The sequence below is a fragment of the Cuculus canorus genome, chromosome 2 (genome assembly GCF_017976375.1).
Source record: "Cuculus canorus isolate bCucCan1 chromosome 2, bCucCan1.pri, whole genome shotgun sequence".
Classification (NCBI taxonomy): Eukaryota; Metazoa; Chordata; class Aves; order Cuculiformes; family Cuculidae; genus Cuculus; species Cuculus canorus.
The window spans coordinates 63719485-63731892 of NC_071402.1; the positions used below are offsets into that span (position 1 = coordinate 63719485).

General features: G+C 39.7%; 1 protein-coding gene across 5 annotated transcripts in view; it reads left to right on the top strand.

Annotated features, from left to right (window-relative positions):
* CARMIL1 (capping protein regulator and myosin 1 linker 1) overlaps positions 1–12408 on the top strand; it is a 194127-nt gene that overhangs the window by 77405 nt on the left and 104314 nt on the right. For all 5 annotated transcript variants that reach the window (XM_054057344.1, XM_054057346.1, XM_054057347.1 and 2 more), the window contains exons 3-5: positions 4794–4844; positions 9247–9306; positions 11549–11670. In XM_054057344.1, coding sequence (XP_053913319.1) covers positions 4794–4844; positions 9247–9306; positions 11549–11670 — 233 coding nt within the window. The remainder of the gene's footprint in view (positions 1–4793; positions 4845–9246; positions 9307–11548; positions 11671–12408) is intronic.

The window sequence follows — 12408 nt, forward strand, 5'->3', positions numbered from 1 at the left end:
TGAAGAAATAATTTGCAGGGTATGTTTCTGGTGAATGTTTCCTAAGTAATTTCCAAGTTTTGACTTGTTGTGTACTGTGAGCAGTGTAGGGAGTGTTAAGGAATTTGGAGTGATAAAAATGTTAAGAAATCATCAACCTGGGGATTTGTGTGTGAGTAAGAGTCATTTAACATTCTAATGATAATTGTATTTGATGCTTGAGGAAAGGCAGAGTAGGAAGACAGACCGAAAATACTGTAACCTAAATATAATTCTCTTTTATTGTCCCTTCCATGTAGCATCAACCAGGTTATGTACCCTGTATGAAACTCACCTGGATGTGCTTGCTGCCTTCACATCCGTCACTTGCAAACCTTTTGGCTTTCAAGTGTGTTAAAAGCATTAATCTAGTCCTGAGTCTCTTTATTTTACCCTATGTGTGTTTATCTTGTGATGGAATCTTTTAACTTTAGTAATGATTGAATACTACTTGTGACCAAACAGAATTGTTATGGTGGAATGGGGCTGTGACTCATTGAGCCTGAACAAGTGATTTTCTTATCAGAAGATAAGGTAGGGTATACACTATACCCACCTGACATTCCTGATGGGTTGTGGGAACGCTCTAAGAGTTGTGCCTGGAACAGTAGTCTGCTCTACAGAATCTCTGGTTTTCAAAGTGACTTTAACTTTAGAATCATAGAATGAGTTGAGTTGGAAGAGACCTTAAAGACTTACCTAGTTCCAATCCCCTCACCATGGTCAAGGACACCTTACACTAGGTCACGTTGCTCAAATCCCCATTCAACCTGGCCTTGAACACCTCCAGGGATGGGACATCCACAGCTTCTCTGGGCAACCTGTTCCAGTGCCTTGCCACCTTCACAGCAGAAAATTTCTTCCTAATATCTAATCTAAATCTATCTTCTTTCAGCTTAAAGCTGCTACCCCTCCTCGTGTCACTGCATTCCCTGATAAAAAGCCCCTCCTCAGCTTTCTTGTAGGCCCCCTTTAAGCACTGGAAGGCTGCTATATAAAATATCCCTGGAGCCTTCTCTTCTCCAGACTGAACAGACCCAAGTCTCTCAGCCTGTGTTGACCACAGCAATGACACTCCTTCTCCTCTATCAAAATAAGTTCTTGGGTGCAAAGGAAGTATAACAGTATCAGAATTTTCTCCGTAAGGTGCCTGAGAGCTGCTAGGGGGTAACTGGTGGCTACTTTTGCTTTTTATGTTTTCTGTATAAAGAAATGAAAAACTCTAGGAAATCTAGAACCTGCCTATTCATAAAACCCAGTGCTCCTGGATACTTCCAAAAGCCCTAGAGGATTGTGCAATTAAGCACATAGTTGTTATTCATGTCAGAGGAATGCACAGAGACTTGGGACTTCCTTCACAAAAACAGTTTGATGCTTAAAAGAGGGCTTGAACTGTCAGTGAGAAAACACCTCCGGTGCCTTTGCCTTTGGCGCCAGCACTCTCTATTGCAAGGGAAGGAGTAAGGTGATACGTTGTTTTAAGTAGTCTGCAATGTGTGTTCTCTTGCCCTTGCAAGTGTCAACAACCATGCAGAGTCTTATTGACAGAGACGTGGGTGAGCCAGTATCTTAATAGCCACTATTTGTTTATGCACTGCAGCCTTACCGAGGAGAAGGAGGTAGATGAAACCTGTGCCTGTTTTGCAGCTTATCCAACAATTCTCAAGTTGCTTTGGGGTAGAGGCTGCTGTGTTTCTAAACATGAAAGGAGTGGTGATGTTAAAATGCAGATATTGCATAAAATTTTGAAATTATTAAAAATAAAGCAGAAAGCAGTAAACTAAAGCTGATCCTGTCAAAGGTCATAGTGTGTCCTTGTGGATTTTAGCAACTGAAATTGTGATAAATGTGGTTTCCTCCTGGCCAATTCTGCCACTGTCCAAAAAAAAAAAAAAATAATTTAGTCCTGCTGTTGTCAAGTCGGGGCATTAATTTTGCAGTAATAGTTGATCTTGTCTTCAATTGACTTCCTGTAAAAATCAAACTTTGTTTGTGGCAGTCTCAACTGTAGAAACTGTAGAAACTTCAGTACTACTGAATTAGAGGGCTCAGGCTTTTTTGTACCATCTTATTGCCAAAGGGTCATTTCTTTACTGCCTGAGCTGGGGCATTGTCTTACAGCAGTCTTCTCCTTTATATGCAAGTGCATCTTCTTAAGGTGAGTGGATACTTCAGCTTTGTTGGTTTTAGCAAGATCACTTTGGGAGCTTTGGTACAAAGGGAAGACACAGACGTGCGCTTTGGGAACATCCTTTTCCAACACAATTGTGTTACAGCCTTCTGGTTACCTGGTTTGCATTTAACAAAGATATTTGAACTGCTCATGTGTGCTGTAATAATGTTAAAGGGACCCTGTCAATAGTCATAAAGTTGTGTGAACCTGTATATGCAGGCAGATGTTTTGTAACAGGACTGTGGCATGATTTTCTTTGGTCACAACAACCCCATGCAGTGCTACAAGGTTGGGGAAGTGTGGCTGGAAGGCTATCTGGTGGAAAACGGACCTAGGGGTGCTAGTAGACATGTGGCTGAACATGAGCCAGCAGTGTGGCTGGCCCAGGTGGCCAAGAAGGCCAGCAGCATGCTGGCTTATATAAAAAATGGTGTGGCCAGCAGGAGCAGGAGAGTAATCGCCACCCTGTACTTGGCACTGGTGAGGCTGTATTTTGAATACTGTGTTCAGTTTCCAGCCTCTCGGTACAGGAAGAATATGAAGCTGCTGGAGCGTGTCCAGAGGAGGGCAGCGAAACTGGTGAAGGGGATGGAGAACAAGACTTATGAGGAACAGCCGAGGGAACTAGGGTTGTTCAGTCTGGAGAAGAGGAGCCTGACAACTACCTGAAGGGAGGTTATAATGAGGTGGGTGCTGATTTTTTCCTCTCAAGTAATAAGTGATAGGAGGAGAGGAAATAGCCTTAAGTTGCACCAGGGAAGCTTTAGATTGGATATTAGGAACAATTTCTTTACTGAAAGAGTGGTGAAGCATTGGAACAGGCTGCCCTGGGAAGTGGATAGGGTCAGCCATCCCTGGAGATGTGGCCCTTAGGAACATGGTTTAGTAGGCACAGTGGTGTTGGGCTGACAGTTGGACTGGATGGTCTTAGAGGTCTTTTCCAGACTCAGTGATTCTTTGATTTTCCTGTGACCAGCCATCCTGTTATGGGGCAATACACAAACATTTATGCGACTAATATTGTAGCCTGATACCTAGAAGGTAAATATAGAAAGCAGTTTTTCAAAAGCTGTCCTTTCCTGACTGTCTGACTTCCACATATAAGATGTGGTCATCCAAAGCAGATCAGGAGAAGCTGTTGCAGCGACTTTATGTGCTGCTCTGAAGGTATTTTGCTGGTGGTGCTTGAGCAGGGAAGGGTGCCTGATAACCTGCCCGTCTTCAGAGCTGGACAGCTTGTTTGTGGGTATGATGATGGGTGAAAGAGGGCACTCTCACTGATGGTGAAGCTTTTCTTGTGAGCACACAGGACATGACCGAGGATGTGATCCTCTCCAGAGGCTCCCAAGAGAGCGATGTGCACCTACTGTGGGTGGCTGCCCTGAGAATGTGAGGGAGGGAGGGGAAGAAATCAAGATTTTATCACTGAGAGACAGTGAGCTGCTGTTGGGCTGGGGAAACTGTGGTTGTGCAGTGGTAATACTGCTTTGATTGACCCTTCCTCTTCTCTGTGTGTGGATTGTGGAAGACATACGTGTGCTAGGCACAGCTGGGGGAAGGACAAGAGAGACCATTTTTCCCCCGTGTGTGAGGACAAGGCAAGTCTGTCTGACAGGTCTTGGATGTACCAGTCGAGCAGAAGCAGTGGTGTGCCAGCCAGCGTAATGAGCCTTCAGTGAAGGAGTGAGCCTTATAGGAGGCAATGGTTACTATTCCGTAGCAGTTTGGCTCTACGGTAGTGATAACCAGAGTACTAGGTCTAATCACATCAGCTCTGAAACAGTCTGCTAAGATCCAACATGAGTACGGCATTTGTGCTGTTAGATTTTAGCAAGATGTGCTTCAGCTGAGGTGGTGAAGCTGAAATCCAATCACCAAATCTGGGAAAAGATTAGCCAACAGTAGCTGGTTCTGTAGGCAGGTAAATCAAAAATAATTACTGTAATTTTGTGAAGTGAGTCATCTCTTTTGCAAAGCATAAAATCCATAAGTGGAACATTCTTCTGGAGATTGGAGTGGTACTTTTATAGATACTGTATTTTGATAGGCAAACTTCTGAAATATTTGTTTTGTTGTGTTTTCTTCCCAGAGTTACTGATCTCACTAATCTAATCATGGGGTTCTTTGTCCTTGCTTAAGAAGAAATGCAGGTGGTGTCAATGAGAAATCTTTGCATTGTTACTATAGAAATGCATGAGTATGTCCAAAAAGAAAATGTTTGCTTATATTACTAACAATATCATGTTTATTGTGCATATTTTTGTTGTATTAAAGTACATCATATGTTCCTGGTAGGACTTGCTATCTTTTTAAAATGTCACTAAGATTTCTATTAGATGTTCTTAAGAGATTGATTAAAAATTCCTTCAGTTCAATGCTTTGCTAATTCATGATAACCGATCAGATTGCAGCAGTCACTTCACTGTGCACTATTGGATCTGAGCCCTGTTTGTCTTCCTTTAGCATATGACAGCAGAGGGAATCGACACTCACTCTGCCAGAGACTTTCTCCCTCTGATTTCAGAATTTTCCTGGAAAAGAATGTTAATATTATTTCTGAAAAGTATTTCTTACAAATTCTGTTGGATTTTTTTTTCAATAGGTGCTGGCATCATGTCGGGCGTTTCTTTTAACATCTCGAATTCCCACCAAGGTAAAGTGACTGTTTCTATTAATATTCTGTTTCTTTTAGATACAAATATAAGTTGCATAAACTAAACTGTATAAACTTAGCATATGTTAGTTTTACTTGTGCATCTGTTTAAAAAAAATATATCTGAGGAGTGGTATGTTGCATGTTGTTGAGTTACAATTGTGCTTCCATAAATGTATGACTTAAATGGATTTGTCAATATATATCCAGTCTTTCAGAGGAATTTTAGCTCCTAGAAGTGCACGTGGATGAAGAATTATGTTGGAAACACCAACTCAAAGAACTGTGAGATAAGCCCTGATGGTCTTTGTAATAGGACAGTTTATATTCAAACAAGCTGATGGCGTTACTCACTCTAGTGCTTGTAGTATCAAATAGGATTATATTTTATTTGAAGGCAGAAAATATGTTGAGTTTTATTAAATTCTGCTGTTTTCTGATGATTTCTGTGATTCATTTGGAAAAGCATCTTGACAACCTGCCTTGGCAGTGCCGATGAATTTATTCTTGTTACAGTTCATAATGGTTGTTGTAGCAGAGAAAGATAATTTCCAGGTGAATGAAAATTACTGATCTGGAAGAACATCTCTTGTCCAACTTGGAATCAGTGAATGGAAATTTGGCACGTTCTATTTTGTTGTGTTTTATATATGTGCATGTGCATGGGTGTATATGTGCTTAATAGAAATAAATAGAATGACTGACCCCAGATTTTCAGTTATGGCCGCTGGCAAATGGGACTGCCCTTACCTATATAATTTGAAGAAGCTGACTGACAGGTAGGACTACTGTAGCTTGAATTTCTGCAGAAATCTACTTTCTTCAGCTGATCACTCCCAGCGGCACAGATATCTCTGTCTGATTGTCTGTTGGTTTTTGGATCATTGCAGTTTTCAGCCAGTTTTTTTGAGTCTGGGTTTGGTGACTGCTTGCATGGAAACGTAGAGCTAGTTGATGAATAGCTCAGACGTCAGTGCAATGGCAGTGTGATGGACAGATGGTGGTGGTGATCTTGTTAAATAATAGCAAAGCTGTTGTAATTCATCAAAAACCTCTTGAAGGCTAGGGCTTGGAATATTAAGGAATAGCTTGTACTTTCTACTTTAGCATTACAGATACCTCTGAAAAACTCTTTTATTAAATAGATTTACACAGCTGAAAATTTTGTTTGTGTTCATGGAATCTAAAATATGTATGCTGTACTAACAGAAGTGTGACGTTAGTGATAACAAACAGAAGAAGGGTGATCAGAAGAAACTATATCTGCTTGTGATTCGTATCAAAATTAAACTTGGTGTCACTGCACTGTTGCTGGTATGGTTGAAAATACTTACCTTTCCTAGCAGGGCTAGTGAAACTTAGTTTTCTAAAGTCTGTGTTATTTTCAGAAGTTACCCAGAAGCTTTCTGAGCCTGAGAGCTTCCATATCACTGGCATGTAGTAACTCCTAGCAAGACAGCTGAGAACACGCAGCAAAGATACTTTATTCCTCTCACAAAAATCTAGTATGCTGAGAGCCACTTCTGAGTGACTGTTACTACTATGTTTGACTCCAAGCTTCACTTTTTGTTATACAATGCTGTTAAGAAGTACCTAGTAAACAAGGATCAAAGTTAGAAGGAATAAAAGTTGATTAAATATAATGCCAACTCACACAATTATCCAAGGATATTACAATGGCCACCTCCTAGCTTTACTTCATGTCCAATCAGTTCATGTCCACTAATCTAGATGGATTGATAGGAAAGGAAGTGCAAGACTTAAAGTCTACTAATTCTTGCTTCAATCTATATAAAATGTATTTGTAACAGTAGTAAATGTTGGATGAGTCATCCAGTCCACAGATAAGTGTATGAAATACTTGTGGGAGTGTAATTCTGGTTTGCGAATGTATTTCTAGTGCCAGCTTTCATTGAGTTTTGAGTGAAAAAAATGGAAACGGTGAAATTTAGGCATCTTGGTAACTGAAGGGTCCCTAAATGAGTGGGTCTCATAGGCTTTAAGAGCCTTTAAAAAGTTATATAATTTTAGGTAATAAATGAGATTATGCTTTTTAAAACTTTATAAAAATTATTGAGGAAGGTGATAATTAGAATGTGTTCTATATTTTTGCTGCAAACCAAGGGAGGGCTGTAAATCCCTGGTTTTGGGTAGAAAAACTAACCAAAGATGAACTACAGAGATATAGCCACTTTTCCTGGTATTTGTTGATTCTAGTCAAGAGACTTTTTGCAGACTGAATTTTTGAGTCTAGATCTGTGTAAACTTTTCTCAGGAACTGAAAAGTGGTTTTGATCATGTGTAGAGATATATATATATGTTTGCACATGCACAGTAGATTAGCAAAAGCAGAAACTTCAATCTGGTAGGCAAATAATTTGCAAAATAGGAAGGATTTCAATCATAGAAACTTTTCCCTAAAATTTCATTCTGATTTGGGTAAACAGATGTTAGATAGTCTCATGTATTTGTTTTACTTCTTCAAGTTAAGTATTTAAGTCTTGTATCTTTGTTTAACTTGAGTAGCATTGGAGAAAAAGTGCCTTTCACTTCTATACGTGCAGTCTAGCTTAGTCTAGCAGCCAACAGCAAGAGCTGCTGTGGGATTTCTTTTTTAATTGCTGTCGTGAATAAACTGTGTAGGGCCATATCCTGTCATTACAAAAGATTGCCAGTCTTAGCTTAGAAATAAGGCACTGAAGAGGCCCGAGGAGAAGTGAATGTACTACCATTGGAAAAAGGCAAGTTGTCAGCGTGGGCGCTGGAAAGACACTTGAGCTGGATCTGCCTGTCCTGCCTCAGTACCCTGTAAGCAGCCGTGCTGGCACCCTCGTGGTCTGAGACTGCCTGTTTGCTATAGGGTGCTGCCCCTGCACCAGAATAAGTGAAACAAAGTACATGAAGATTCTTTGAAAACTTGGAGAGTAAAGTTTGGTTGCTAAAGTTAGGTCTTTGGAGGAAGGTAGACTTCACGCAAAAATGGCTGAGAGATGTTTATATCTTCTGATGCTGTCAAATCACGAGGGCAGCTGAAAGCAAAATGGTTCAGAAAATAGGCAATGAAGAAGAAATATACAGTAATAACATCTTCAGTCTGTTATTACTGTGAGTGGATAATGTGGCTGAGTGCTTTAAAAAGGTTTTGTATTTCATTAAATCCTTCTAAATTCCAGTAAATAAGTCAGAACTATTTGAACTGGGATTGTTTGGGCAGCTTCATCCTGCGTTAACACTGTGTTCATGACTACTTAACAGGTTTGCCAGTGAGACCTTGGCGTTTAAGAGCTCTCCCTACTATCTTGGTGGTTTCTGGAAAACTTTTAGCTGGTTCTTATGGTTGGAAGCTGGTGCGTTCCAGACCTCCATGCTGTTGAGCTGCATCTGGGTTCTGAGCACCCCAGGACTTGTTCAAGGACATCTTTTAAAAAGATTCCCACAAATACAGAAATAGAATAATGCGGTGTTTGCCATTTATCGTGGGAGCACCCTTACTGTGAACTTAGGATAAGATAAAGTACAGGAAACTTTGTGCAGTTCAAACAGGCTGCTCAGTTACAATGACTTTGTGATAAATAAAAGGAAATGACCATGCTAATGTCTTGCCCTGTAGTTATGATTCAGCCTAAAAGGTTTGTTTCTTTCTGCATATCTGAGCTGTCAAGATGTTTTTCTACATAGTTTCAAATTCAGATCTTGGCATACTCTCTAGCCCTGGATTTGTCCTTGGAGAAGAGGACCTTCCTGCCTTCTTCTAAGCTTCCATTTGGATTCAGTACATTCACCTTTCTTCCCTGTCTATCCTGACTGTCATCCAGATAACCCATATAGGCAAAGCTGACATATTATTTCCTCTCATACCTCTAGATATGCTAGAGCAGTCTTGTGGTTTTATGTATCTACATTGGTATTTTTATTTATAGAAATGTATTTAAAAGATTTTGTGTGCATGTCTCTTCAGCTTCTGTGGGGTAAAATTTTTCACATCTCTGATCAGTTTAACTGATGAAAGAGTAGTACATGATGCTGTAAGTATTGTAATTAAAGATTATTCAGTCACAAGAGTACGCATTAGCAGGGTGTTGTATAAATGATACGTTTTATAGTAAAATTTTGTCGTAAATTTTGTTACAAGCTTATGTACTTATAGCTTCCAGGAGAAAGTCCAGTGTGGTATTCCTGCAACCTCTAATAATTATTTGAACCTGTAATAAGCCAATGTAAGTGTTCTTTTAGTATAAAATGCAATCAGATAAAATTTTAACAAATAACTTGTCAATTACAGAGATGAGTGTAAAGTAACAGTAGCCCACTCAAGGTTTTCTTAAACTCATTGAAAAGCATAAGTACTTTTTAGAATAAGAGAATATTTGCACTAATGTGGCATTTTCTTTTTTAACTACAGTTAGAACTAACTTTCAGCTACTTGGAAATCCAAGGAGTAACTTCCAGTAAACCAGGTCAGGTGAGTATATTCAAGATAAAGGATACGTGTCTACTCATTACTGAATCTGTTCCAGTCAAGGACGTAGTGCTCTAAAATGCATATGTTCACATCCAGTGAGCACACTGTATGTTTGCATTCTTACATTCGTGATGCTTTAGAGTCTTAAAAATAATGGTAAGAATTTAAAGAGTCAGTTTTAGGAATGTATTGTGCTGGGGGGGTGATGATAAATATTTTTTCCTGATTCATTATGATATGAGTTTTCATTTGTCTTGTAAGTGAATATTTTTCTCAGAGATGAGAAAACAATAGCAGCTGGTATATAATCATCACTATGCAAGCTTGAATGGCTTCTGTGGTGTATACCTTTATGGTGAAGCCAAAAGCTACTGTTTATATTGCAGGCAGAAATGGTTCGCTTCCAACTATTCTTAGTGCTCTTACTGTATACAACGCGAAAGATATTTGACAGCAAGTTATGTGCCCAGAATGTGAATGTCAAAGAGAAGGTGCTGAAAAGAAGAATACCTTTTAATATGCTTTTCATTCATAAGATGAATGTGTTGACAAGATTTGACAGTTAAATTGCATCAAAGTCTTCATGTGTTTCACGTGTGTTTGGCTTTTGAAGAGCTTTTTAAAAATAGGAGCATCTGACACTTTATTTGAACTCTGAAAAACTCTCGTGTTTAACGTGTCATCTTTTTAACCTGGCTTTTGAAGGTTTCATTAAAGGAGAAAAAACCCCCAACAAGATCCTATTGTTTAATGTTTTAATGGGGAGACATTTAATAAATTCTGTGTTTGTTTTGTGACTTCATTTATTTAAGGTATTATACTAAAATGCCATGATAGGCAATGCTAATTGTTCCTGGAGGCACAGACAATCACTGTTGCAGCAAGGTTTACGAGGGATTTTCAGCAGCCTTACTTAGCATACCATTTTCCCAAGATATTTTCTTAATGTTTCCCATGTTTGCATTCATTTGTGTTTTAAATGTGTAAGGCTTATAGCTGAAGACAGGCAAAATACTAGATTATTGCTTGCAGGGCAAAGCGTATTGTTGCAATTTTCCTGCAAACTGCATGTTATGTTTGTGATACCCAAAGACATAGCCTTGTGCTAGGCATCTCGCAGAAAGCCATGGAGAGCTCCCCACTATAACATAAGTGAACAAATGGGCAGAGAAATATAGGGAAATGTGTTAGTATTGGTGACCAGGAAAAACAGTAGTAACTTGCCTACTCACTCATTCGTCTTCAGGGAGTGAGAGCAACAGGATCAGAAAGGAGTTGAATTGGTGGGAAAAGGTGTGAAGATTCTCAGTGTACTTTTGGGATAATACAGACTCTTTGAAGGTCATCCTGGTGATGGCCCTAGACATGAACTGGGATCCAAGAGCCCTGGGAACCAGTTTCAATAAAATCTATCTCCTGTAGCATACTCCACAGTATTCCCTTTCATACTGTTTAGCTGGGGTTCTTATTTATTCTTGATGTTAGCTTCTTACTGTGTATGTGCAGCTTCTCATCTAAAAGACATTATGACTTGGACTGTGCTGAATACTCACATTGTAGAAGACAGAAACATTACATTGCTTCCTCTGATGTGGCTGAAAGCAGCAGCAGGCCTGCTGTCAGTCATTCAGTAAGCTGATTTGATTCTGAACACTTGGTATACAAAAGAGATGGGTTGCAAATGGTGTTATTTTCCCCCCTTGCTGAAACATATATCGCCAAGACAGCGGGACAGTTATGTTAACTGAGTTACTGTGTCATCTGAACTGAGACAATATATTACCATAACATTTACTTAAACGACATAGATCAAAGCATTAGAGCTTTTCCAGAGGATCACAGCCATTCAAGACTTTTTGCTGCAGGAAGCAGGCTCTATTCATTCAATAGTTTCCTGTCAGGCTGCACTCGCTTCTTCTGGTGTTCTGGGATGTGTTTCAAAAGAGGACAATGCAGTGAAAAGTTCTTGGTTTTCAGAGTGTTAGCTGAGGTCAAGATCCTTTGAAAATTTTAGTCCCGTGTGAAGCAGGGGACTGTTAGGAAAAGCAAAGTTTGAGTGTGGGGATCTTGTATGTTCAAGAACAACATTGAGAAACTTTACCTGGAGCATTGTCATGTCATGTCATATTTTAAAGGATGTTTCCTACCAGCATGCAAAGCATTCAGCAGACATTCAAAATGCTCTCCTTTTTAAATGGACGTGAATTCTATGATATCCAATTCCATACCCTCTTATTTACAGTTGATTATGGAAACTGAGAAATGCAGCATCTCCATGAAGATGGCATCCTCGGAGGATGTGAACGAGGTGCTGGCACACATTGGGACTTGCCTCAGGAAAATATTCCCTGGACTCTCACCAGTGTAAGTGTCTTTTAGGTCACCTCTAGTGGCAACAGATTGTGTGGAAAAGGTTGACAAGCCACCGCTTCTTGTCTGTGGGTCTACCCACCGTGACCTGAGAATTGCACTGAGGGTATGAGGCAAGCACTAAGCATTTATGCAGGTATGTGGCAGAGCACAGGTAGGCTATGCATGCTCTGTGGGTTCCAAAGAGCCGTTTTGGAAAGGTAGTGCAGGTATTTGGAGTCTTAAGTTTTCATTTTACCTTACTGCCTCTCCAAACTCAGGTTTAGCTTAGGTTCTGACTTTTCGTGTGATACTCCGTTTCCCCATAAACAGCTGTGATATTCTGTGGGGTTTTTTTGTTTTTTTTTTTTAATTTCCCTAGAAGTAAAATCTGAGTTGAGAGCGGAGGAAAAAGTTCTGTCTACTTTCAGTGTTTGTGAAATGATGCACATGATTGGGAGCCTTGTTCTTCAAAACTGAGTCCTGAGCAGTCTTGTCATATGCTTTCTATGGTGTAATTGGCTCTTGGATTAGTATCTCCTTCACTACATCTTTTGCTCTGCTTCTGTGCATGTTATTTTTGCCTTTGGGTTTGTTGTGGATTTGGGTTTTTTTTGTAGTTGTGCCTCTGAATTTTATCATTTTGCAGCAATCTTCAGTCATTTTTTCTTCATTTTATTTGTTCTCTCTGTCCTTGCCTCTTCATCCTCGTTGTCTACCAGATCATACAGTTTCACTGTTAATCTCTTCAGC